This window comes from Mustelus asterias, chromosome 1 (genome assembly GCF_964213995.1).
Source record: "Mustelus asterias chromosome 1, sMusAst1.hap1.1, whole genome shotgun sequence".
NCBI classification, from domain to species: Eukaryota; Metazoa; Chordata; class Chondrichthyes; order Carcharhiniformes; family Triakidae; genus Mustelus; species Mustelus asterias.
This window is the reverse complement of record NC_135801.1, coordinates 196031925-196059306: the sequence shown is the minus strand read 5'-3', so window position 1 is coordinate 196059306 and position 27382 is coordinate 196031925. Positions and strand designations below refer to the sequence as shown.

General features: G+C 47.4%; 1 protein-coding gene across 1 annotated transcript; it reads right to left on the bottom strand.

Annotated features, from left to right (window-relative positions):
• Nucleotides 1-1619: 1619 nt before the first annotated feature.
• On the bottom strand, nucleotides 1620-27382 carry ankrd53 (ankyrin repeat domain 53). The gene is made up of 5 exons (XM_078225088.1): nucleotides 27245-27382; nucleotides 21144-21343; nucleotides 13317-13481; nucleotides 7258-7378; nucleotides 1620-2588 (listed from the first exon to the last, which is right to left on the bottom strand). The coding sequence occupies exons 1-5, from the start codon at nucleotides 27380-27382 to the stop codon at nucleotides 1620-1622; spliced, it is 1593 nt and encodes a 530-aa protein (XP_078081214.1).

Genomic DNA, 27382 nt, shown 5'->3' with positions numbered 1-27382 from the left:
GGTGTGCGTTGGCAAACCTTTCCACTCAGTGGCTGTGCCAGGGGGCAATCAGGGATGGGGGTAACTGGGTAGTGATCGGAATGGACACCCCTGTTGACTGCATCTCCTTTTCTACTGAGGTCAGCTCAGCTGGGAGCAGCGTGTTCACGGAACTGCGAGCCTTACAGGCCAGGTTTATTTCCCATCTCTCATTGCCCTTGAGAATGTGGTGATGAGTGACTGCCGACCACTGCTGCGGGTGAAGGCTTCGTCACAGTTTTGATGTAGCTGGGTGGTTTGTGAAGCCAATTTGGAGGAAGGAGCAGTCACATGGGGAGGGGAATCTGCAGCCACCGAGCGGGTAAGGATAGTCACTTTCCTCCCACAAGGATATTCGTGAACCAGGTGGGTAGTAAGACAATTTCCGGGAAACAGATTCCCGGTGTCCATGAAAGCAGCTTTCCTGGGTTTGAGTTATTTCATTGGAGGTAAATTCCCCAGTGTCTTGGTGGGATTGAAGTGTCTCTGGCCCAGCATTCTGGAATAACAAGTCCAGTGCAATTTTTTGATTTGAAAGATCATTGGCTGGACAGATACACTCTCACTCTCTCTCTTTGTCTCCCACATTACGGGAAGGATGTGGAGGCTTTGGAGAGGGCGCAGAAGAGGTTTATATAGAAACTGTAAGCAGAAGTAGGCCATTTGGCCCTTTGAGCTGATCATCAAATTCAATATCCTGATTCCCCGCCCCTCAAAGGTCAGCGAGCCTGACATTTACCAGACTGCTGGACAAACTAGGACTGTTTTCTCTGGAGCGACAGAGGCTGAGGGGAGATCTGATGGAAGTCCATAACATAATGAGAGGCAGAGACAGGGTTGACAGAATCTTTTCCCCAGAGTTGAAATGTCTAATGCTAGGGGGCATGCACTTAAGGTGAGGGGGGAAAGGTTCAAAGGAGATGTGAGAGGCAAGTTTTTTTTTTACACAGAGAGGGGTAGGTGTCAGAAACGCACTGTCAGGGGTGATGATGGAGACGGATATGATAGGGGTGTTTAAGGAACTTTTGGATGAGCACATGAATATACAAGGATTAAAGAGAAATGGACCATGGGGAGGCAGAAGGGATTAAGTTTCATTGGTGTCATGTTCGGCACAGCATCGTGGGCTGAAGGGCCTGTGTTCTATGTAAAAAGATGCATGCTATAATCTGTGCATCGATTCCCCGTTTCTGTAAATGAGATGGATTTTATTTGTAAGTACTGGTGGGAATAACCTGCCGATTTCCCTAACTGGATTGAGTGTTATGATGCAATTAACCTGTTCCCGTACAGGCCAGGCTTCCTGATAAAGCTCTGGTGGACTGGGGGTCACCACTGCCCTTGGATTCCAATCCAGCCAAGGTCTGGAGATTACTGAAACTTGTTTCCATTTTGGAGATGCCTTGACTCTGGTTGAAGGACATCCGCGCTGGTGTAGAGGCTGTGATAGTGGAGTGTGTAGATGGGCTTTGAGAGGAGGCGAATGGATCAGTGGTATCCATGATAGTCTACACTCAGTGGAGAACCTCATGCTCTCCTTCAAATAGAATTGTTGGATTGTTGTTTTTACATTCCCTTAAGAGACCACAGCCCTGCCTGCTCTAACATCTCTCCTCCGCTCCAGCACTGCAGCATTCCCTCGCTACTGCATTGGGAGTCTCAGCCTGGGTAACTGAGCTCCTCTCTCTGGGATCAAACCCACAACCTTCTACCTCAGCCAGGTGAGTGCCATCTAATGCTGCGAGGTCGAGACTTTGACACTTGGTTCCATTTTGAAATAGATACTGTTTGTGCAAAGGCTGAGGTGTCCTCTTGGCCCATGTACAGGTGGAGTCTGCCTGGCGCGTGGAGTGGGAGGGTGTGAGGTAGGATATCTTTGGCTCCAGCCACTCCCGCAGGTGCATCTCTATCTCAGGCTTGTCCTTGACCATGCCACGCTTCTTGGGAAGCTTTAAGACGTCAACAGCCTTGAAATCCTCCGGGATCCTCAGTCTGTGGTAAGTGGAATCTGGGAACAATTCCTCCTTGATGGTGTCGAGAGGCAGGGTTGGCAGAGGCCATGCTTTCTCCCCGATCTTGGTCCTTATCTCAGGCTGGTCCACGTGATCCAATACTAGCCGATATAAGATTCCGAAATCGTGCTGCTTGAGCATGGAATTCAAGTTCATGTCTGGATCAGCCTCTATTTGCCTGGAGATGTCAGCCATTGGGATGGAAGTGGGATTGGTGCTGACATTCCAGATTGGCTTGGCCTGGCAGACATCCTTGCGAGGCGTGGCGCAGGATTTCGAGCCTGCAATTGCACGGTGCCTTCCTTCAGACATTTCCCTTCTGGGATCCCTCTTGGAGCGGCAGGGACCTCGCGGCTTTGTGACCTCCACCAGTGTGAAGGTCTGTGTGGATTCAGTCCAGCCCTCAATCTTCACCGAGTCCCTCAACTGCTGCACCCTCCGTTCTGACACCGTCCTGCGTGGCTTGATAAAGCTGGCCGATTCCCTCAGCACGTTGGGAAGTTGCTTCTTCTCTAACCACACCATGAAGGACTCGTTGGCAAAGGATTCTTTCTCTTCCTGCAGTAACACAAACCATCAGAACTTTTCAATGCATCAAAATAACACAACAAAAGAAAGGCTTGGTTAAAACAAATGTGGCTCTGTTGCCAGGGGGAAGACATAATGTAAAATAGAGAAGGGACAGAGAGGCACCAGCGTGGTACAGTGGTTAGCACTGCTGTCTCACAGCATCTGGGACCTGGGTTCGATTCCCGGCTTGGGTCACTGTGCAGAGTCTGCATGTTCTCCCCGTGTCTGCATGGGTTTCCGCCGGGTGCTCCAGTTTCCCCCCACAGTCCAAAGATGTATGGGTTAGGTTGATTGGACATGCTAAATTGCCCCTTAGTGTCCCAGGTTGCGTAGGTTAGAGGGATTAGCGGGGTAAATACGTGGGATTATGGGGATAGGGCCTGGGTGGGGTTGTTATCGGTGGAGGCTCGATGGGCCGAATGGCCTCCTTCTGCACTGTAGGATTCTATTTTCTAAATAATTACTTTGGGTCAAGGAAGATTCAAGAATTCTCCCATAATTAGAGATTCAAGAGACAAGGGAGAAAGAGGAGTTTAAGGAAATCAGTAAAAATGTTGTATTGGCAACATTAATGGGACTGAAAGTTGACTAGTTTCCCGGAGCTGATATTCTACATTCCAGGGTGTTAAAAGAGGAACTATGGTGATAGTGGATGTCCCTCAGTGTCAGGGGGATTAGCAGGGTAAATATGTGGGGTTATGGGAATAGGGCCTGGGTGGGATTGTGGTCGGTGCAGACTCGATGAGCCAAATGGCCTCTTTCTGTACTATGGATTCTATTATCGCCAGAGGATTTGAGTGCAGGAGTAGTGAGATCTTTCTTCAACTGAATACAGCCTTGATTAGATCGCACCTGGAGTAGTGTGTTCAGTTTTGGTCCCCTTACCTAAGGAAAGACATTATTGCCATTGAGGGAGGACAACAAAGGCTCTCTGGAGTTGTTCCGGGGATGGTGGGAGTGTCCTCTGTAGAGAGATTGGGCAATGTAGGGCCTGTATTCTCTCGAATTTCAAAGAATGAAAGGTGATCTCATTGGAACCTACAAAGTAATTAAAAGGAATAAACAGGGTAGGTGCAGGTGAGATGTTTCCCCTGGCTGGGGAGTCGAGAACCGAGAGGCACAATTTCAAAATAAGGGGGAAGCCACTTAGGAGCAAGGTGAGGATTTTTTTTTACTCGGAGGGCTGTGAATTTTTTGGAATTCTCTACCCCAGAGGGCTGTGGAAGCTCGGTCATTGAGAATGTCGGGGTCCTTGTGCAAAAATCACAAAAAGCTAGCGGGCAAGTTCAGCAGGTAATTGGGAGGAAAATGTAATGTTGGCCTTTATTTCAAAAGGAATGGAGTGTAAAAATAAGGAAGTCTTACTAAAACTATACAAGGCACTAGTTAGACCACACCTGGAATACTGTGAACAGTTTTGGTCTAAGGAAAGATGTATTGGCATTGGAGGCAGCCCAGAGAAGGTTCACTAGGTTGATCCCGGGTATGGAGAGATTTTCTTATGAGGAAAGATGTTAAATGAATATTTCACATCTGTTTTCACCCAGGAGAATGAGGAGGTGGTTATGGAACACGGGCAGAGAGACTGCGAGACTCTAAAGAAAATGATCAGAGGGAGTGACAAGGTAATGGAGGTATTGGTGGGCTTAAAAGTGGACAAATCTCCATGTCCAGATGAATTGTGTCCCAGGTTGTTGTGGGAGGCAAAGGAGGAAATTGCAGGGGCTGTGAACCAAATTTTTAATTCCTCCCTGGCCACTGGGGAGGTCATGATGTGGAGATGCCGGTGTTGGACTGGGGTAAACACAGTAAGAAGTTTAACAACACCAGGTTAAAGTCCAACAGGTTTATTTGGTCGCAAAAGCCACTAGCTTTCGGAGCCTTAAGCCCCTTCTTCAGGTGAGTGGGAATTGAAGGTGCCAGAGGACTAGAGAACAGCTAATGTGGTCTCACTATTTAAGAAAGGTTGTAGAGACAAGCCAGGGGACTACAGACCAGTGAGTCTCACGTCTGTGGTTGGGAAACGACTGGAGAAGATCCTGAAGGAGAGAATCTATCTCCATTTGGAGAGGCAAGGTTTGATCAGGGGTCGTCAGCATGGTTTTGTCAGAGGGAGGTCATGCCTAACATATTTGATTGAATTTTTTGAGATGTGACCAAGTGTGTGGATGAGGATAGTGCGGTTGATGTAGTTTACATGGATTTCAGCAAAGTTTTTGACAAAGTTCCTCATGGGAGAATTATGAAGAAGGCTGATGCACATGGGATACAGGGTGATCTGATAAGGTGGATACATAATTGGCTTAGCGGTAGGAGACAGAGGAGGGTGACAGACGGCTGCTTTAGTGACTGGAGGCCAGTGACCAGTGGCGTACCACGGGATCCGTGCTGGACCCCCTATTGTTCGTCATTTATATAAATGACATAGATGTCTATGTGGGGGATAGGATCAGTTTGCCGATGACACACAGATTGCTAGGGTGGTTAACAGTGAGGTTGAGTGTCTTGGGTTACAGTAAGATATCGACGAGATGGTCAAATAGGCGGATAAGTGGCAGATGGAATTTAACCCTGAAAAGTGTGAGGTGATACACTTTGGAAGGAATAATTTGACCGGGAAGTATACTATGAAAGGTCTGACACTGGGAAGTTCCGAAGAACAAAGGGACCTTGGCGTGTTTGTCCATAGATCTCTGAAGGTGGAAAGGCAGGAAAATAGGGTAGCAATCCGGGTATAGATTACAAAAGCAGAGAGGTCATGATGGAGTTGTATAGAACTTTGGTGAGGCCACAGCTGGAGCAGTGTGTGCAGTTCTGGTCGCCACATTATAGGAAGGATGTGATTGCACTGGAGGGGGTGCAGAGGAGATTCACCAGGATGCTGCCTGGGATGGAGCATTTAAGTTATAAAGAGAGGTTGGATAGGCTTGGATTGTTTTCATTGGAGCAGAGAAGACTGAGGGGCGACCTGATTGAGGGGCATGGACAGGGTGGATGAAGAGCAGCTGTTCCCCTTAGTTGAAGGGTCAGTTACGAGGAAACACAAGTTAAAAGTGAGGGGTGGGAGTTTTAGGGGGGATTTGAGGAAAAACATTTTTACTCAGAGGGTGGTGACAGTCTGGAACACGCTGTCTGGGAGGGTGGTGGAGGTGGGGTGCATCCTTTAAAAAGTACCTGGATGAGTGCTTGGCATGCCATAGCATTCAGGGCTATGGGCCAAGTGCTGGGATTAGGTGGGCAAGTCAGGGCCTTTCATGCTTCGATGCAGACTCGATGGGCCGAAGGGCCTCTTCTGCACTGTAGGATTCTGTGACTCTGAGAGGTTGAGTCAGGACTCATTGGAGTTTAGAAGAATGAGAGGTGATCTTATTAAGACCTAGAATACTCAAGGGCTTGACAGGGTAGATGCTGAGAGGTTGTTTCCCCTTGTGGGAGAGCCCGGGAACAGAGGGTATAATCTCAGAGTAAAGGATCGCCCACTTAATACAGAGATGGGGAGGAATTTCTTCTCTGAGGGGAGTGAGTCTGTGGAATTTTTTCCCGCAGAGGGTTGTCGAGGCTGGGTGGTTAAGTATGTTCAAGGCTGAGATGGACAGGTTTTTAATCAGTAAGGGAATCGAGGGTTATGGGGATAAGGCAGGAAAGTGGAGTTGAGGATTATCATATCAGAACAGACATGATCCCATTGAATAGCGGAGCAGACTCGATGGGCTGAATGGCCTATTTCTGTGCCTACATCTTATGGAATGAAATTCGGAAACATTTCTATATACAAAGGGTGGTAGATGTTTGGAACTCTTTTCCGCAGTGGACAATTAATGTGAGGTCAATTATTAATTTAAAATTAGAGATTGATAGATTTTTGTTGACCAGCAATACGAGACAAAGATGTGTACATGCAGTGGGGTGGCACAGTGGTTAGCACTGCTGCCTCAGCGCCAGGAACCGGGGTTCGATTCCTGGCTTGGGTCACTGTCTGTGCAGAGTCCGCACATTCTCCCCGTGTCTCCATGGGTTTCCTTCGGGTGCTCCGGTTTCCTTCCACAGTCCAAAGACGTGCTGGTCAGGTGCATTGGCCATGCTAAATACTCCCTCAGTGTACCCGAACAGGTGCCGGAGTGTGGTGACTAGGGGATTTTCACAGTAACTTCATTGCAGTGTTAATGTAAGCCTTACTTGTGATACAAATAAATAAACTTCAAAAGGTTAGCTTGTACGTCAGCCACAATCTCACTGGTTGGTGGGACAGGCTTGGGGGAATGATGTAGAATCATAGAATCCCTACAGTGCAGAAGGAGGCACTATCTCCATAACCCCACATATCTAACCCACTAATCCCTCTAACTTCCGCAGGCCAGGAAACTAAGAGGCAATTTAGCATAGCTAATGCACCTAACCAGCACATCTTTGGACGGAAACCGGAGCACCCGGAGGAAACCCACACGGACACGGGGAGAACGTGCAAACTCCACACAGACAGTGACCCAAGTGGGAATCAAACCCGGGTCCCTGGCTCTGTGAGGCAGCAGTGCTAACCACTGTGCCATCGTGCCACATGAGCTCCTCCTGTTCCTATATTTCATTGGTTAGGAGGGCTAGGGCAGTCTGATTGGTCGAACACCTGCATTTTTATCTCTCTCTGCCAATAGTGACTAACCTGGTGGATTTCAGATCGATATTTTTCATCCACCAGTAAGATAAACTTCAGTTTCTGCAGCTTGTCCATTTCCTTGAAGAACTCGACCCGGTTCACCTCCCATACAGCATTGGCCAAAAACCTGGAAACACAAGGTGTGTAGAAAGGCAATCCAATGTGAAACAAAATCAGAAAAAAATAAAGATTTGCATTTGTCATGTTCCAATATGCTATGACTTTCCAGTCAATACTTCAAACATTTTAAACACAGTCTATTGAGCAAAGCAGCGTGGCCTTCTGAGCTCCAGATAGTCCTGAGTCTCGAGCAAATATCTAATTAAACATGGATATTCACAGCCCTCCAGAGAATTCTCACATCCCTGTGTTTAAGGATGGATGACAGCATTCCAGCTGACTCACCTTATATTTCACCACGGACAAAAGAAACATTGAAACTCATTGTGTGTTAGACAAATGTGAATGGATTCCATTGACCTTCCGTTATATCATAGAATCCCTACACAGCAGAAGGAGGCTATTTGGCCCATCGAGTCTGCATCGATCACAATCCCCGTAACCCCACGTATTGACCCTGCTAGTCCCCTAGCGCTAAGGGACAATTCAGCATGGCCAATCCATCTAACCTGCACAACTTTGGACTGTGGGAGGAAATCGGAGCACCCGAAGGAAACTCACACAGACACGGGGAGAACGTGCAGACTCCACACAGACAGTGACCTGAGGTTGGAATTGAACCCGGGTCCCTGGCGCTGTGAGGCAGCTGTGCTAACCACTGTGCCACCCTGTCAGACTGGTTGAATTTCAAAGTGTCAAACAACAACACAGGAGGTATAATCAAATTACACCATCCCTTTTTGGAAACAAAGGACTTTGAACTTGTAGAAGTCACATTGAGAGGAAGTAATTTTGTCATCTACTCTTCAATTAGAATCATAGAATCATACAATGCAGAAGAGGCCTTTCAGCCCATCGAGTCTGCACTGACATGTGAGAAATTCAGCAAGAAACTACTCCGAGACAGAGACTCATCAGTCAGCCATCAAACCCTGCTAAGGTAGTAAGCAGCTGTATCTTGAAAGCAGGAGAAAGATTCTCCCAATCTGTTCCAACTTCAGCTTCATCTGAGACCCAATCTCCTAGAAACTCAGCAACAAGAGGATTCACAGCTTACTGAAAGTCCTTCAGCTCAACCAAAGTATCAACTCGTCTCAGAAACTACAGGCCCATTACAAAGGAGACTGAAACAATCATGGGATTTAATTGTATTGCTTCTACCCTCATTTGTATCTAGTTGAGTGAGTCAAGTGAGGGAGGTGTTGTGTTTTTAAAATTCTGAGGCCAGTGTGTGATAATAAATAACTATAGTAACTTGGCTCCACCAGTTAATAACAAACTATAGACATTTTTCATGAACAACAACTATTTACAGGATGATGCAGATTCAATGCTTCCAGACATGACTCTGGGATCTAACTGCTGGGATAAGTCCAGACAAGTCGGAGTGAAGCCCCAACTTGCTTTCTGATTGGTCAGCCCAGGTCATGTGACCCTTTCAGATGCTCTCGCCTTAAAGGGGCCAGACACCACAATAACCTTTATTTTTAAATTCACAATGAGCTTGCTGCTGGAATTAAATTGGGACAATCAGTGAGGGTAAGAAAGTGTATATGCCTCAGATACAAAACACACTGATCGTAGACAATGAGAAAACTCATACGTTCTGTCTGTGAGAATTTAAACCTCACCTTTCATTACCTCAGAACACCCCTGAGTGCTTTACAACCAATTGTAAAATGCGTACTGGAAGGTTCTTTGGGACAGTATGTAGATAGCCCGACTAGAGAGGGGGCTATACTGGACCTAGTTCTGGGAAATGAGCCCGGTCAGGTCGTCAAAGTTTCGGTAGGGGAACATGTGGCAAATAGTGACCACAACTCTGTTAACTTTAGGATAGTAATGGACAAGGATGAGTGCTGTCCTACGGGCAGGGTGCTAAATTGGGGGAAGGCTGACTATAGCCGGATTAGGCAGGAATTGGTGGATGTTGATTGGGAGAGGATGTTCGAGGGTAAGTCCGCGTCTGGCATGTGGGAGTCTTTTAAGGAACTATTGATAAGGCTGCAGGATAGGCATGTGCCTGTAAAAAGGAAAGATAGGAAAGGTAGGATTCGAGAGCCGTGGATAACCAGGGAAATTGAGGATCTGATTAAAATGAAAAGGGAGGCGTACGTTAAGTCCAGGCAACTGAAAACAGATGGAGCTCTGGAGGAATACAGAGAGAGTAGGAAAGAACTCAAACGGGGAGATGGAAGGGCAAAAAGAGGTCATGAAATGTTCTTGGCAGGCAGGATTAAGGAGAATCCTAAGGCATTCTATTCATACGTTAGGAACAAAAGAGTTGTCAGGGAGAAAATCGGACCTCTCAGGGACAAAGGAGGGGAATTATGCTTAGAATCCAAGGGAATAGGGGAGATCCTAAATGAATACTTTGCATCGGTATTCACGAAGGAGAGGGGCGTGTTAACCGGGAGTGTCTCGGAGGGAGGTGTTGACCCGTTGGAGAAAATCTCCATTACAAGAGAGGAAGTGTTAGGTTTTTTAGGGAACATTAAAACTGACAAAGCCCCAGGGCCTGATGGCATCTATCCTCGACTGCTCAGGGAGAGGAGAGATGAAATTGCTGGGCCTCTGACAGAAATCTTTGTCGCTTCTTTGGACATGGGTGAGGTCCCTGAGGATTGGAGGATAGCGAATGTGGTCCCGTTGTTTAAGAAGGGTAGCAGGGATAACCCAGGAAATTATAGGCCGGTGAGCTTGACGTCCGTGGTAGGGAAGTTGTTGGAGAGGATTCTTAGAGACAGGATGTATGTGCATTTAGAACGGAACAATCTCATTAGTGACAGACAGCATGGTTTTGTAAGAGGGAGGTCATGCCTTACAAATTTGGTGGAGTTTTTTGAGGAAGTGACAAAAACGGTTGATGAAGGAAGGGCCGTGGATGTCGTCTATATGGATTTCAGTAAGGCATTTGACAAAGTCCCACATGGCAGGTTGGTTAAGAAGGTTAAGGCTCATGGGATACAAGGAGAAGTGGCTAGATGGGTGGAGAACTGGCTTGGCCATAGGAGACAGAGGGTAGTGGTCGAAGGGTCTTTTTCCGGCTGGAGGTCTGTGACCAGTGGTGTTCCGCAGGGCTCTGTACTAGGGCCTCTGCTATTTGTGATATATATAAATGATTTGGAAGAAGGTGTAACTGGTGTAATCAGCAAGTTTGCGGATGACACGAAGATGGCTGGACTTGCGGATAGCGAAGAGCATTGTCGGGCAATACAGCAGGATATAGATAGGCAGGAAAATTGGGCGGAGAGATGGAGTTTAATCCGGATAAATGCGAAGTGATGCATTTTGGAAGAAATAATGTAGGGAGGAGTTATACAATAAATGGCAGAGTCATCAGGAGTATAGAAACACAGAGGGACCTAGGTGTGCAAGTCCACAAATCCTTGAAGGTGGCAACACAGGTGGAGAAGGTGGTGAAGAAGACGTATGGTATGCTTGCCTTTATAGGACGGGGTATAGAGTATAAAAGCTGGAGTCTGATGATGCAGCTGTATAGAACGCTGGTTGGGCCACATTTGGAGTACTGCGTCCAGTTCTGGTCGCCGCACTACCAGAAGGACGTGGAGGCTTAGAGAGAGTGCAGAGAAGATTTACCAGGATGTTGCCTGGTATGGAGGGTCTTAGCTATGAGGAGAGATTGGGTAAACTGGGGTTGTTCTCCCTGGAAAGACGGAGAATGAGGGGAGATCTAATAGAGGTGTGCAAGATTATGAAGGGGATAGATAGGGTGAACAGTGGGAAGCTTTTTCCCAGGTCGGAGGTGACGATCACGAGGGGTCGTGGGCTCAAGGTGAGAGGGGCGAAGTATAACTCAGATATCAGAGGGATGTTTTTTACACAGAGGGTGGTGGGGGCCTGGAATGCGCTGCCAAGTAGGGTGGTGGAGGCAGGCACGCTGACATCGTTTAAGACTTACCTGGATAGTCACATGAGCAGCCTGGGAATGGAGGGATACAAACGATTGGTCTAGTTGGACCAAGGAGCGGCACAGGCTTGGAGGGCCGAAGGGCCTGTTTCCTGTGCTGTACTGTTCTTTGTTCTTTGTTCTTTGTAATTGTGACTATAGTATTGACTGTCACCCTGGTTAGGAGTCACCATGGTGCAGATTTGGAACATAAGAACAGAATAGAAAGAACTTTATTCATTCGTGGAACATGGGTGTCACCGGCTGACCAGCATTCATTGCCCATCCCTAGTTATCCGAGGGCAGTTGAGATCCAACCACATTGCTGTGGCTCTGGAGTCACATGTAGGCCAGACCAGGTAAGGACAGCAGATTTCCTTCCCTAAAGGACGTTAGTGAACCAGATGGGTTTTTCCGACAATCCACAATGGTTTCATGGTCATCAGTAGATCCTTAATTCCAGATTTTTCAAAATCAAATTCAAGTTCCACCATCTGCTGTGGCAGGATTCGAACCCGGGTTCCCAGAACATTAGCTTCTGGATTGATAGTCTAGTGATAATACCACTAGGCCGAGGCCTCTTCACAGACAGACAGCCTCTTGTGCCTGATGCACAATCCAACAAAGTCGCCTTCTGCATTGCACATGCCTAGAAAAGGCTGAAAGAAGGATTGGTACCCCTTCCATCTAAAGATGTTATTTTGTTTGCTAATTGCTCCTACGAAGTGTGTGGAATAAGTTTATTCTCCAGTTCCCTCGAAACCCACTTTATGTCATAGAATCATAGAAACCCTACAGTGCAGAAAGAGGCCATTTGGCCCATCAAGTCTGCACCGACCACAATCCCACCCAGGCCCCACCCCACATATTTACCCGCTAATCCCTCTAACCTACGCATCTCGGGACACTAAGGGGCAATTTTTAGCATAGCCAATCAACCTAACCTGCACATCTTTGGACTGTGGGAGGAAACCGGAGCACCCGGAGGAAACCCACGCAGACACGAGGAGAATGTGCAAACTCCACACAGACAGTGACCCAAGCCGGGAATCGAACCCAGGTCCCTGGAACTGTGAAGCAGCAGTGCTAACCACTGTGCTACCGTGCCGCCCAAACTGAAAATGTCCTTGGAACAAAGGTGATGGACACATGGGGCCACCAGGTTCCCCTGCAAATCGCACATCACTGTGATCTAATTTGAGGGGCGGTATGGTGGCCAGTGGTTAGCACTGCTGCCTCACTGCTGCCTCATAGCGCTATGGACCCGGATTCAAATCTGGCCTCAGGTGACAGTGTGGAGTTTGTACGTGCTCCCCGTGTCTGCGTGGGTTTCCTCCCACAGTCCAAAGATGTGCGGGTTAGGTTACTAGGCCATAGTAAATTGCCTCATAGTGTCAGGGGGACTAGCTAGGGTAAATACGTGGAGTTAGGGGGATAGGCCTGGGTGGATTATGGTCAGTGCAGACTCGATGGGTTGAATGGCCTCCTTCTGCACTGTAGGGATTCTATGATCTATGATCATCGGGAACTATTATCGCTGTTCCTTCACTGTCGCTGGGTCAAAATCCTGGAACTCCCTCCCTAACAGCACTGTGGGTGTATCTACACCATAGAGACTGCGGTGACTCCCTCCCTAACAGCACTGTGGGTGTATCTACACCATAGAGACTGCGGTGACTCCCTCCCTAACAGCACTGTGGGTGTATCTACACCATAGAGACTGCGGTGACTCCCTCCCTAACAGCACTGTGGGTGTATCTACACCATAGAGACTGCGGTGACTCCCTACCTAACAGCACTGTGGGTGTATCTACACCATAGAGACTGAAGTGACTCCCTCCCTAACAGCACTGTGGGTGTATCTACACCATAGAGACTGAAGTGACTCCCTACCTAACAGCACTGTGGGTGTATCTACGTAACAGAGACTGCAGTGGTTCAGGAAAGCAGCTCAGCATCACCACTTTCCGAGAGATAAGTCATGTGGGTGTGACGTGCACTCTGCAGAAGGCTAGGCTGGTAAGACTGTACACACCTTGCACACTGACGGTGACCCCAGATTTTAGCCAGATCAATGGGTCTGTGACCTCTTGAGTCGCGGGTTTTCACTTTAGCTCCAGCTTGTACTAAAGCAATGATACAATCCAGTAAACCCACTTCAGCTGCCTGGTGAAGTGGGGTTATACCGTCGTTTGTCTGGCTGGAAAAATCAAAGGCAAATGTTTTCAATATTTCAGCAGGATATAGTTTACAACAGGAACAGGAGAAACAGCAAATTAGAAAGTGCCAATGCATCAGTTCACCCTTCCGCTTCCACACGTACACTCTCCCCTATCACACTCTATCCACCCATTTAACCCCCTCACAGCCCCGTGTACACTCTCCCCTATCACACTCTATCCACCCATTTAACCCTCTCACAGCCCCGTGTACACTCTCCCCTATCACACTCTATCCACCCATTTAACCCCCTCACAGCCCCGTGTACACTCTCCCCATCACACTCTATCCACCCATTTAACCCTCTCACAGCCCTGTGTACACTCTCCCCTACCACCAACTCTACTCTCCCATGTAATTCAGCTACTTTCTCCATTATCATATCCTGCTGGTGGGATCTTGCTCTGCAAAAAATAATTCCATAAGTTTTTACATTGCAACAGTGTGTGGAGGTTTTTTCCTAGTTTTATTCCTGATGCGTTTAGCTGTACTGTTTATAATATGTCCACTAACTCTAAACTCCACAACCAGCGGCAGGGATGTTTCCAAAGTACTTTGTTAGCAATGAGAGGATGTTCATAGAAATCATAGAAACCCTACAGTGCAGAAGGAGGCCATTCGGCCCATCGAGTCTGCACCGACCACAATCCCACCCAGGCCCTACCCCCACATAATTTACCCGCTAATCCACACATCCCAGGACTCTAAGGGGCAATTTTTAACCTGGCCAATCAACCTAACCCGCACATCTTTGGACTGTGGGAGAAACCGGGGCACCCGGAGGAAACCCACGCAGACAATGTGCAAACTTCACACAGACAGTGACCCAAGCCAGGAATCGAACCCGGGACCCTGGAGCTGTGAAGCAGCAGTGCTAACCACTGTGCTACCGTGCCGCCCACTGTGCTACCGTGTTATTCAGCCCCTTAATTCTACTCCATCATTTAGTAAAACAGTGACTAATCTCCACCCAAACCCCCCCTTTGCTATGTATCCACTTCATGACAAAACCCATTTTTATTCTTTCATGGGATGTGGGTGTCACTGGTAAGGTCAGCATTTATTGCCCATCCCCAATTGCCCTTGAAATGAGTGGTTTGCCAGACCATTTCAGAGGGCAGTTGAGAGTCAACCACATTGCTGTGGCTCTGGAGTCATGTGTAGGCCAGACCGGGTAAGGATGGCAGATTTCCTTCCCCCTCCTCCACCTTCTTCCATTGGCAAAAAGATACAAAAGTCTGAGGTCACGTACCAATTGACTCAAGAACAGCTTCTTCCCTGCTGCTGTCAGACTTTTGAATGGACCTACTTTGCATTAAGTTGATCTTTCTCTACACCCTTTCTCTAACACTACATTCTGCACTCTCTCGTTTCCTTCTCTATGAACGGTATGCTTTGTCTGTATAGCGCGCAAGAAACAATACTTTTCACTGTATACTAATACATGTGACAATAATAAAACAAATCAAATCAAATCAAAATCAAAGTTAGCACTGCTGCCACACAGCGCCAGGGACCCGGGTTCAGTTCCCGGCTTGGGTCATTGTGTGGAGTTTGCACATTCTCCCTGTGTCTGCGTGGGTTTCCTCCGGGTGCTCCGGTTTCCGCCCACAGTCTGAAAGACGTGCTGGTTAGGGTGCATTGGCCGTGCTAAATTCTCCCTCAGTGTAACCCGAACAGGCGCCAGAGTGTGATGACTAGGGGATTTTCACAGTAACTTCATTGCAGTGTTAATGTAAACCTACTTGTGACACCGATAAATAAACTTTAAACTTAAAGGATTTTTTGTTGGGATTTTACAACAGTCCTGTACAGGAAGTCCTCACTTAAAGTAGTGACTGCAAGGTAGAAGTTAATGCGAAAGCTAGAGTTAGGTTCCTGAGGACAATCTGTGCCTGGAAAATCTATGTAAAAATTGAAAGGCTGTACCACATGTACTGTGCTGCTCAGTGCAATAAGTAACTTAAACATTGCTGCCTCGCCTGTAGGCTTCGCCTCACAGTGACCTTGTTAAAGCGCCAAGTTTACAATGGGTTCCTCAAACACAGGGACTGTACAGTACAATGCAGAGCGGTGCTCCTGTACCACAGAAAATTCTTTCAAAAACAGAAGTCCACAGCAGTTCCTCAGGTACCTACTGCATCCACAGCAAAGAAATGTGAAAAAAACAAAGTTTACAGTTTCTGCACTGTAAGATACGCAACCTGGAGAAGGCTTTCAATAAACAAAGTTCACAGAATCAGCTCAGTTCTGGTCGCCTCATTACAGGAAGGATGTGGAAAAGATTGAAAGGGTGCAGAGGAGATTTACAAGGATGTTGCCTGGATTGAGTGGCATGCCTTATGAGGATAGGCTGAGGGAGCTCGGTCTTTTCTCCTTGGAGAGACGAAGGATGAGAGGAGACCTAATAGAGGTGTATAAGATGTTGAGAGGCATAGATCGGGTGGACTCTCAGAGGCTTTTTCCCAGGGTGGAAATGGCTGCTACGAGAGGACACAGGTTTAAGGTGCTGGGGTGTAGGTACAGGGGAAATGTTAGGGGGATGTTTTTCACTCAGAGGGTGGTGGGTGAGTGGAATCGGCTGCCATCAGTGGTGGTGGAGGCAAACTCAATAGGGTCTTTTAAGAGACTCCTGGATGAGTATATGGGACTTAATAGGATGGAGGGTTATAGGTAGGTCTAAAATATGTTCGGCACAACTTGTGGGGCCGAAGGGTCTGTTTTGTGCTGTAGATTTTCTATATTTCTATGTTTCGAATCACAGAATACTACAGTGCGGGAGAGGCCCTTCGGCCCATCGAATCTGCGCCGACGCATGAAAGGCTTTGACCTGCCCACCTAATCCCAACCTCTCTTCATAACTTAAATGCTCCATCCCAGGCAGCATCCTGGTGAATCTCCTCTGCACCCCCTCAAGTGCGTTCATATCCTTCCGATAATGTGGCGACCAGAACTGCACACAGTACTCCAGCTGTGGCCTCACCAGAGTTCCTTAACTAGTACAGGGTACAGTAAAACAAAAGCTTAACTGTGAAATTTAGTTTAGTATGGGAGCAGGGCATCTGAGAACACTGCAGACCAAGTGATGTTCCTTGAATGTACGGAAAGGACAAGATGGCAGCAATCACAAGCCAGGCTCCATTCAGAATCCCTGGGCCTCATCTCACCATGACATCCTCCTACTGGGATGTGATTTTTGTTTATTCATTCATGGGACATGGGCGTCGCTGGCTGGCCAGCATTTATTGCCCATCCCTAGTTGCCGGAGGACAGTTGAGAGTCATCCGCATTGCTGTGGCTCTGGAGTCACATGTAGTCAAGATGTGGAGGCCAGACCAGGTAAGGACAGCAGATTTCCTTCCCCAAAGGACATTAGTGAACCAGATGGGTTTTTCCGACAATCAACAATGGTTTCATGAGTAGATTCTTAATTCCGGATATTTTTTATTGAATTCAAACTCCACCTGCTGCCGTGGCGGGATTCGAACCCGAGTCCCCAGGACGTTAGCTGAGTTCCTGGATTAATGGTGCTTGCACACTTTAAAACTGGAAATGCTGCATATTAAATATTAAAAACCCTTTCAAACAAAACCATTGAAAATGGGGATTTACGGTAGATTCATGATCATAATCACTTAAGATCAACATCTTATTTATTCTTCGTTAATTAAATTCATTCTGCTCCAGATGTTATGGTGGGGTTTGAACTCACCCCTCTGAAGCATTATGCTGGGCTCCTGAATTACTAATCCTTTAACACTCCCACTGTACTCAATAAAGCAACTGAACAAACTGATGCGTGAGAGCATCCAGTCCATGACAAAGGGGTGTGATAAAAGGAGAACCGGATTAAACAATTCAACAACTCACTGGAGGAGGAGGCTCCACAAATATCCCCGTCCTTAACCCAGCACATCAGTGCAAAAGATAAGGCTGAAGCATTCGCAACAATCTTCAGACAGAAATTGTTCACATTATTTATTAATGACTTGGATAGTGGCATCGAAAGTCATATATCTAAACTTGCTGAGGACACAAAGTTCAGTGGCATTGTGGACAGTGTAGATGATAGCATGATAGCACTGGGTGGCACAGTGGTTAGCACTGCTGCCTCACAGCGCCAGGGAACCGGGTTCAGTTCCAGCCTCGGGTCAGTATCTGTGTCGAGTTTGCACGTTCTCCCCGTGTCTGTGTGGGTTTCCTCCGGGTGCTCCGGTTTCCTCCCACACTCCAAAGGTGTGTGGGTTAGGTTGATTGGCCATGATAAATTGCCCCTTGGTGCCAGGGAGACTAGGAGGATAAATATGTGGGGTTACGGGGATAGAACCTGGGTGGGACTGTTGTCAGGGCAGGCTCAATGGGCCGAATGGCCTCTTTCTGCACTGTAGATTCTATGATTTATAAAATTACAAAGGGATACCAATAGGCCAGGTGAATGGGCAAAACTGCAGCAGATGGATTTCAATCCATGCAAGTGTGAGGTTATTCATTTTGGACTGAAAAAGAATAGATCAGAATACTTTTCAAATGGCATGAAGTTAAATATAATGCATGTCCAAAGAGACTTGAGTGTTCAGGTGCATAGATCTTTAAAATGCCACAAACAGATCCAGGAAATAATCAATAAGATTCATGAAATGCTTGCCTTTATATCGAGAGGATTGGAGTATAAGGACACGGAAGTTATACTGCAGCTATACAAAACCCTGGTTAGACCCCACCTGGAGTCATTGTGAGCAGATCTGGGCACCACACCTTAGGAAGGACATAAAAACAGAAAATGCTGGAAAATCTCAGCAGGTCTGACAACATCTTTGGGGAGAGAATAGAGCCAACGTTTCGAGTCCAGATGACCTTTCGCCAGAGCGGCCATCTAGTCTCGAAACTTTGGCCCCATTCTCTCCCCACAGATGCTGTCAGACCTGCTGACATTTTCCAGCGTTTTCTGTTTTTGTTTCAGATTCCAGCATCCTCACTATTTTGCTTTTATCTTGGGAAGGATACATTGGCCTTGGAGGGAGTACGACGTAGCTTTGCAAGAATAATACCTGGATTCCAGGGGTTAAGCTACGAGGAGAGATTAGAAATCATAGAAACCCTACAGTACAGAAAGAGGCCATTCGGCCCATCGAGTCTGCACCGACCACAATCCCACCCAGGCCCTACCCCCATACCCCTACATATTTTACCCGCTAATCCCTCTAATCTACGCATCCCAGGACACTAAGGGGCAAATTTAGCATGGCCAATCAACCTAACCCGCACATCTTTGGACTGTGGGAGGAAACCGGAGCACCCGGAGGAAACCCACGCAGACACGAGGAGAATGTGCAAACTCCACACAGACAGTGACCCAAGCCGGGAATCGAACCCAGGTCCCTGGAGCTGTGAAGCAGCAGCGCCAACCACTGTGCTCACCGTGCCGCCATTATACAAGTTAGTTATGTTTTCTATAGAATGCAGAAGGTTAAGGGTTGTCTCATCAAAGTCTTCAAGCTACGAACAGGAAAGGACAGATAAAGATGAATTATTTCCACTGGTTAGAGATTCTAGAACTAGAGGGCATAGTCTAAAAATTAAGGTTGGACTGTTCAGGAGGAAGCACTTCCACACAAAAGGGTGATAGAGGTTTGGAATTCTCTTCCACGAAGAGCAGGTCTGTTCTAATTTTAAATCAGATAAAATTTTGTTAAGCAAAGGTATTAAAGGGTGTGGGCTGAAGCGAGGTATATGGAGCCATGATCTCATTAAATGGCAGAACAAGATCAATGGGCTGAATGGCCTACTGCTGTTCCTCAATGCCGAGTGGATAATCCATCTCGGCCTCCTCCGCAGGTCCCCATCACAGATGAGAGTCTTCAATAAATTCAATTCACTCCACGTGATATCAAGAAATGGCTGAAGGCACTGATACTGCAAAGGCAATGGGCCCTGATAACATTCTGGCAACAGCACTGAAGACTTGAGCTCCAGAACTTGTCGCTCCCCTAGCCAAGCTCTTCCAGTACAGTTACAACACTGGCATCTACCCAACAATGTGGAAATTGCCCGGGTATGTCCTGTACACAAGAAACAGGACAAACCCAACCCGGCCAATTACCGCCCAATCAGTCTACTCTCGATCAACAGTAAAGTGATGGAAGGGGTCATTGACAGTGCTATCAAGCAGCACCTGCTCAGCAATAACCTGCTCAGTGGCCCCCAGTTTGGGTTTTGCCAGGGTCACTCAGCTCCTGACCTCATTACAGCCTTGGTTCAAACATGGACGAAAGAGCTGAATTCCAGAGGTGAGGTGAGAGTGACAGCCCTTGACATCAAGGCCGTATTCGACCAAGTGCGGCATCAAGGAGCCCGAGCAAAACTGGAATCAATGGGTATCAGGGGGCAAACTCTTCGGTGGTTGGAGTCATACCCGGTGCATAGGAAGATGGTTGTGGTTGTGGAGGGTCAGTCATCTCAGCTCCAGGACATCTCTGCAGGAGTCCCTCAGGATAGTGTCCTAGGCCCAACAATCCTCAGCTGCTTCACCAAGGACCTTCCCTCCATCAGGGGATTTTCACAGTAACTTCATTGCAGTGTTAATGTATGCCTACTTGTGGCACTAATAAATTAACTAAACTTATATCATAAGGTCAGAAGTGGAGATGTTTGCTGATGATTGTACAATGTTCAGCACCATTCGCGACTCCTCAGGTACTGAAGCAGTCCGTGTCCAAATGCAGTGAGACCTGGACCAGCTTGGGCTGACAAGTGACAAGTAACATTTGTGCCACACATGTGCCAGACAATGATCATCTCCAACACGCGAGAATGTAAACATCGCTTCTTGACATTCACTGGTGTTACCATCGCTGAATCCCCACTATCAACATCCTGGGGGTTACCATTGACCAGAAAGTGAACTGGACCCAACCATATAAATACTGTGGCTCCCAGAGCAGGTCAGAGGCTGGGAATCCTGCGGAGAGTAACTCACCTCCTGACTCCCCAAAGCCTCTCCACCATCTACAATGCACAAGTCAGGAGTGTGAGGGAATACTCCCCACTCGCCTGGATGGGTGCGGCTCCAACAACACACAAGAAGCTCAACACCATCCAGGACAAAGCAGCCCCGCTTGATTGCTACCCCTCCCATAAACATTCACTCTCTCTATTACAACGCACAGTGGCAGCCGTGTGTACTATCTACAGATTGCACTGCAGGAACTCTCCATGGCTCCCTAGACAGCGTATCCAAACCCATGACCACTACCATCTAGAAGGACAAGAGCAGCAGATACCTGGGAACCCCACCAGGAAATTCCCCTCCAAGATACTCATCACCATGATTTGGAAATCTCTCACCGTTCCTTCACTATGGCTGGGTTAAAATCCCAGAACTCCCTCCCTAACAGCACTGTGGGTGTACCTACACCATATGGACTGCAGCGGTTCAAGAAGGAAGCTCATTACCACCTTCTTAAGGGCAATTAGGGATGGACAATAAATGCTGGCCTAGCGAGAGATCCCCACACCTCATAAATTAATTTGTTCTTTTTGTCTCCAGAAATTGTTATTTTCTTATCAGCTAACTCTGGACCACCCCAGATATTCCATTCATTCTCCAAAGCTCCCTGTGTAGTGAAGCTACGTTGACACATACAGGTTTGGATCGGCACCGATACTGAGGAGGTACTTCAGGCATTTCAGCGCTCGGAATTGGCACTCCTTGTTGAGGATCAGGTGGATGGGGCGCCAGCCCTTCGGATTGGCCAGGTTCACGTCCATGTGGTAGTCTTCCACCAACACCTTCAGGCACTCCAGCCTCCCATGCAGAGCAGCCAAGTGCACCGCATTGTAACCCTAACACCAGGAGGGACAGGCAGAGAGGCAATGCAGGGTTAGTGCCAACATACAAACATATCAGCATACAAACATATCAGCATACAAACATATCAGCATACAAACAGATCAACATACAAACAGATCAAAATGCAAAGAGATCAACATGCAAACATATCAACATGCAAACATATCAACATGCAAACAGATCAACATACAAACACATGAACATAGTCAGGAGTAGCCATTCAACCCCTCAGGCCTTCTCCATCATTCAATATGATCAAGACTGATTGATTGTCATGACTATCACAACGAGGGGGAGGTGATGGCCCAGTGGTATTATCACTAGACTATTAATCCAGACACTCAGCTAATGTTCTGGGGACCTGGGTTCGAATCCCGCCACGGCAGATGGTGGAATTTGAATTCAATAAAAATTATCTGGGATTAAGAATCTACTGATGACCATGAAACCATTGTCAATTGTTGGAAAAACCCATCTGGGTCACTAATGTCCTTCAGGGAAGGAAATCTGCCATCCTTACCCGGTCTGGCCTACATGTGACTCCAAAGCCACAGCAATGGGGTTGACTCTAAACTGCCCTCTGAAATGGCCAAGCCACTCAGTTCAAGGGCAACTAGGGATGTAATAATGTTGGCCCAGTCAGTGAAGCCCACGAACCACAAATGAGCTTTACTCTGTATCTAACCCCGTGCTGTACCTGTCCTGGGAGTGTTTGATGGGGACAGTGTAGAGGGAGGTTTACTCTGTATCTAACCCCGTGCTGTACCTGTCCTGGGAGTGTTTGATGGGGGACAGTGTAGAGGGAGCTTTACTCTGTATCTAACCCCGTGCTGTACCTGTCCTGGGGGTGTTTGATGGGGACAGTGTAGAGGGAGCTTTACTCTGTATCTAACCCCGTGCTGTACCTGTCCTGGGAGTGTTTGATGGGGGACAGTGTAGAGGGAGCTTTACTCTGTATCTAACCCCGTGCTGTACCTGTCCTGGGAGTGTTTGATGGGGACAGTGTAGAGGGAGGTTTACTCTGTATCTAACCCCGTGCTGTACCTGTCCTGGGAGTGTTTGATGGGGACAGTGTAGAGGGAGCTTTACTCTGTATCTAACCCCGTGCTGTACCTGTCCTGGGAGTGTTTGATGGGGACAGTGTAGAGGGAGGTTTACTCTGTATCTAACCCCGTGCTGTACCTGTCCTGGGAGTGTTTGATGGGGGACAGTGTAGAGGGAGCTTTACTCTGTATCTAACCCTGTGCTGTACCTGTCCTGCGAGTGTTTGATGGGGACAGTGTAGAGGGAGCTTTACTCTGTATCTAACCCCGTGCTGTACTTGTCCTGGGAGTGTTTGATGGGGACAGTGTAGAGGGAGCTTTACTCTGTATCTAACCCCGTGCTGTACCTGTCCTGGGAGTGTTTGATGGGGGACAGTGTAGAGGGAGCTTTACTCTGTATCTAACTCCATGCTCTACCTGTCTGGGACTGTTTGCTGGGGGACAGTGTAAAGTCACAGAGGCATAGAGGTTCACAGCATGGAAACAGGTCCTCCGGCCCAACTTGTCCATGCTGCCCTTTTTTTTAAACCCGAAGCTAATCCCAATTGCCCGCCTTTGGCCCATATCCCACTGTACCGATCTTACCCATGTAACTCTCTAAATGCTTTTTAAAAGACAAAATTGTACCTGCCTCTACTACTACCTCTGGCAGCTTGTTCCAGACACTCACCACGCTCTGTGTGAAAAAATTGCTCCTCTGGACACTTTTGTATCTCTCCCCTCTCACCTTAAACCTATGCCCTCTAGTTTTAGACTCCCCTACCTTTGGGAAAAGATGTTGACTATCTTGCTGATCTGTGCTCCTCATTATTTTATAGACGTCTATAAGATCACCCCTCAGCATCCTACGCTCCAGAGAAAAAAGTCCCAGTCTATCCAGCCTCTCCTTATAACTCAATCCATCAAGTCCCGGTAGCATCTTAGTAAATCTTTTCTGCACTCTCTCTAGTTTAATAATATCCTTTCTATAATAGGGTGACCAGAACTGTACACAGTATTCCAAGTGTGGCCTTACAAGTTGTAGTCCAGAAGTCAGTGAGGGTGGTGAGGTATTGGGGAAGGTATCAGGGTCAAGGGTGGGTACTGGTAGACAGGAAGGTGGGTTGAAGTGTGTCTACTTCAATGCAAGGAGCATCCGGAACAAGGTAGATGAACTTGGGGCGTGGATTGGTACCTGGGACTACGATGTTGTGGCCATTACGGAGACGTGGGTAGAACAAGGACAGGAATGGTTGTTGGACGTTCCGGGGTATAGATGTTTCACTAAGTGTAGGGAAGCTGGTAAAAGAGGTGGAGGAGTGGCATTGTTAATCAAGGATAGTTTAACGGCTGCGGAAAGGCACTTCGAGGGGGATCTGCACACTGAGGTAATATAGGCTGTGGTTAGAAATAGGAAAGGAGCGGTCACGTTGTTAGGAGTTTACTATAGGCCCCCAAATAGTAATAGAGATGTGGAGAAAGAAATTGCTAAGTAGATTATGGATAGGTGTGGGGGTCACAGGGTAGTTGTCATGGGGCACTTTAACTTTCCAAATATTGATTGGAACCTTTGTAGGTCAAATAGTTCGGATGGGGCAGTTTTTGTGCAGTGTGTGCAGGAGGGTTTCCTGACACAATATGTGGATAGGCCGACAAGAGGTGAGGCCACATTGGATTTGGTACTGGGAAATGAACCGGGCCAAGTGTTAGATTTGGTTGTGGGAGAGCACTTTGGAGATAGTGACTACAATTCGGTGTCTTTTGTTATTGCAATGGAGAGGGATAGGGCCGTACGGCAGGGCAAGGTTTACAATTGGGGGAGAGGTAATTATGATGCGATTAGGCAAGAATTAGGGGGCATAAGTTGGGAACAGAAACTGTCAGAGAAAGGAACTAATGAAAAGTGGAACTTTTTCAAGGAACAAATACTGGGTGTCCTTGATAGGTATGTCCCTGTCAGGCAGGGAGGAAATGGCCGAGTGAGGGAACCATGGTTCACGAAAGAGGTGGAATGTCTTGTGAAAAGGAAGAGGGAAGCTTATGTAGGGATGAGGAAACAAGGTTCAGATGGCTCGATTGAGGGTTACAAGTTAGCAAGGAATGAGCTGAAAAAGGGGCTTAGGAGAGCTAGGAGGGGACACGAGAAGTCCTTGGCGGGTCGGATCAAGGAAAACCCCAAGGCTTTTTACTCTTATGTGAGGAATAAAAGAATGACCAGGGTGAGGTTAGGGCCGGTCAAGGACAGTAGTGGGAACTTATGTATGGAGTCAGTAGAGATAGGCGAGGTGATGAATGAATACTTTTCTTCAGTGTTCACCAAGGAGAGGGGCCATGTTTTTGAGGAAGAGAAGGTGTTACAGGCTAATAGGCTGGAGGAAATAGATGTTCGGAGGGAGGATGTCCTGGCAGTTTTGAATAAACTGAAGGTCGATAAGTCCCCTGGGCCTGATGAAATGTATCCTAGGATTCTTTGGGAGGCAAGGGATGAGATTGCAGAGCCTTTGGCTTTGATCTTTGGGTCCTCGCTGTCCACGCGGATGGTGCCAGAGGACTGGAGAATGGCGAATGTTGTTCCTCTGTTTAAGAAAGGGAATAAAAATGACCCTGGTAATTATAGACCGGTTAGTCTTACTTCGGTGGTTGGTAAATTGATGGAAAAGGTCCTTAGAGATGGGATTTACGACCATTTAGAAAGATGCGGATTAATCCGGGATAGTCAGCACGGATTCGTGAAGGGCAAGTCGTGCCTCACAAATTTGATAGAATTTTTTGAGGAGGTAACTAGTGTGTTGGTGAAGGTAGGGCAGTTGATGTCATATACATGGATTTTAGTAAGGCGTTTGATAAGGTCCCCCATGGTCGGCTTATGATGAAAGTGAGGAGGTGTGGGATAGAGGGAAAGTTGGCCGATTGGATAGGTAACTGGCTGTCTGATCGAAGACAGAGAGTGGTGGTGGATGGAAAATTTTCGGATTGGAGGCAGGTTGCTAGCGGAGTGCCGCAGGGATCAGTGCTTGGTCCTCTGCTCTTTGTGATTTTTATTAATGACTTAGAGGAGGGGGCTGAAGGGTGGATCAGTAAATTTGCTGATGACACCAAGATTGGTGGAGTAGTGGATGAGGTGGAGGGCTGTTGTAGGCTGCAAAGAGACATAGATAGGATGTAAAGCTGGGCTGAAAAATGGCAAATGGAGTTTAACCCTGATAAATGTGAGGTGATTCATTTTGGTAGGACTAATTTAAATGTGGATTACAGGGTCAAAGGTAGGGTTCTGAAGACTGTGGAGGAACAGAGAGATCTTGGGGTCCATAACCACAGATCTCTAAAGGTTGCCACTCAAGTGGATAGAGCTGTGAAGAAGGCCTATAGTGTGTTAGCTTTTATTAACAGGGGGTTGGAGTTTAAGAGCCGTGGGGTTATGCTGCAACTGTACAGGACCTTGGTGAGACCACATTTGGAATATTGTGTGCAGTTCTGGTCACATCACTATAAGAAGGATGTGGAAGCGCTGTAAAGAGTGCAGAGGAGATTTACCAGGATGCTGCCTGGTTTGGAGGGTAGGTCTTATGAGGAAAGGTTGAGGGAGCTAGGGCTGTTCTCTCTGGAGCCGAGGAGGCTGAGGGGAGACTTCATAGAGGTTGATAAAATGATGAAGGGGATAGATAGAGTGAACGTTCAAAGACTATTTCCTCGGGTGGATGGAGCTATTACGAGGGGGCATAACTATAGGGTTCGTGGTGGGAGATACAGGAAGGACATCAGAGGTAGGTTCTTTACACAGAGAGTGGTTGGGGTGTGGAATGGACTGCCTGCAGTGATAGTGGAGTCGGACACTTTAGGAACATTTAAGCAGTTATTGGATAGGCACATGGAGCACACCAGGATGATAGGGAGTGGGATAGCTTGATCTTGGTTTCAGATAAAGCTCGGCACAACATCGTGGGCCGAAGGGCCTGTTCTGTGCTGTACTGTTCTATGTTCTCTATGTTACCTATGTCTTGTACAACTTCAACAAGATGTCCCAACTCTTGTATTCAATGTTCTGACCAATGAAACCAAGCATGCTGAATGCCTTCTTCACCACTCTGTCCACCTGTGACTCCACATTCAAGGAGCTATGAACCTGTACCCCCAGATCTCTTGGTTCTGTAACTCTCCCCAATGCCCTACCATTAACTGAGTAAGTCCTGCCCTGGTTCAATCTACCAAAATGCATCACCTCGCATTTATCTAAATTAAACTCCATCTGCCATTCGTCAGCCCACTGGCCCAATTGATCAAGATCCCATTGCAATCCGAGATAACTTTCTTCACTGTCCACTATGCCATCAATCTTGGTGTCATCTGCAAACTTACTAACCATGCCTCCTATATTCTCATCCAAATCATTAATATAAATGACAAATAACAGTGGACCCAGCACTGATCCCTAAGGCACACCACTGGTCACAGGCCTCCAGTTTGAAAAACAACCCTCTACAACCAGCCTCTGGCTTCTGTCATCAAGCCAATTTTCCATCCATTTAGCTACCTCACCCTGATGTAGTGTGAGCTTTACTCTGTATCTAATCCTGTGCTGTACCTGTCCTGGGAGTGTTTGATGGGGACAGTGTAGAGGGAGCTTTACTCTGTATCTAACCCCGTGCTGTACCTGTCCTGGGACTGTTTGATGGGGACAGTGTAGAGGGAGCTTTACTCTGTATCTAACTCCGTGCTGTACCTTTCCTGGGAGTGTTTGATGGGGGACAGTGTAGAGGGAGCTTTACTCTGTATCCAATCCCGTGTTGTACCTGCCCCAAGAGTGTTTGGGAAGAGAAGGCAGGACGAATGACATTCTGGGTGAATCAGACGGGTGTGTGCTGAGGTACCTACATTCTGATCCACTGCGACCTTCCCTTTTGCTTTGTTTAAGCTCAGTTTCAGCCATTCCGCATCACCCACCGTGGCGGCCATGAGCTCATCACTTATCATCTCACCGCGATTCCATTTCTTCATCTTGCCCGTCGTCAT

What these genes read in the sequence shown, in the direction of transcription:
- ankrd53 (XM_078225088.1), bottom strand. Translation starts at nt 27,382, where the DNA reads ATGACGACGGGCAAGATGAAGAAATGGAATCGCGGTGAGATGATAAGT. An exon ending in AGGTCGCAGTGGATCAGAAT is followed by an intron (nt 21,344 to 27,244) that starts GTAGGTACCTCA and finishes TCCTGGTGTTAG; the next exon opens with GGTTACAATGCGGTGCACTT. An exon ending in ATCGGTGCCGATCCAAACCT is followed by an intron (nt 13,482 to 21,143) that starts GTATGTGTCAAC and finishes TGATTTTTCCAG; the next exon opens with CCAGACAAACGACGGTATAA.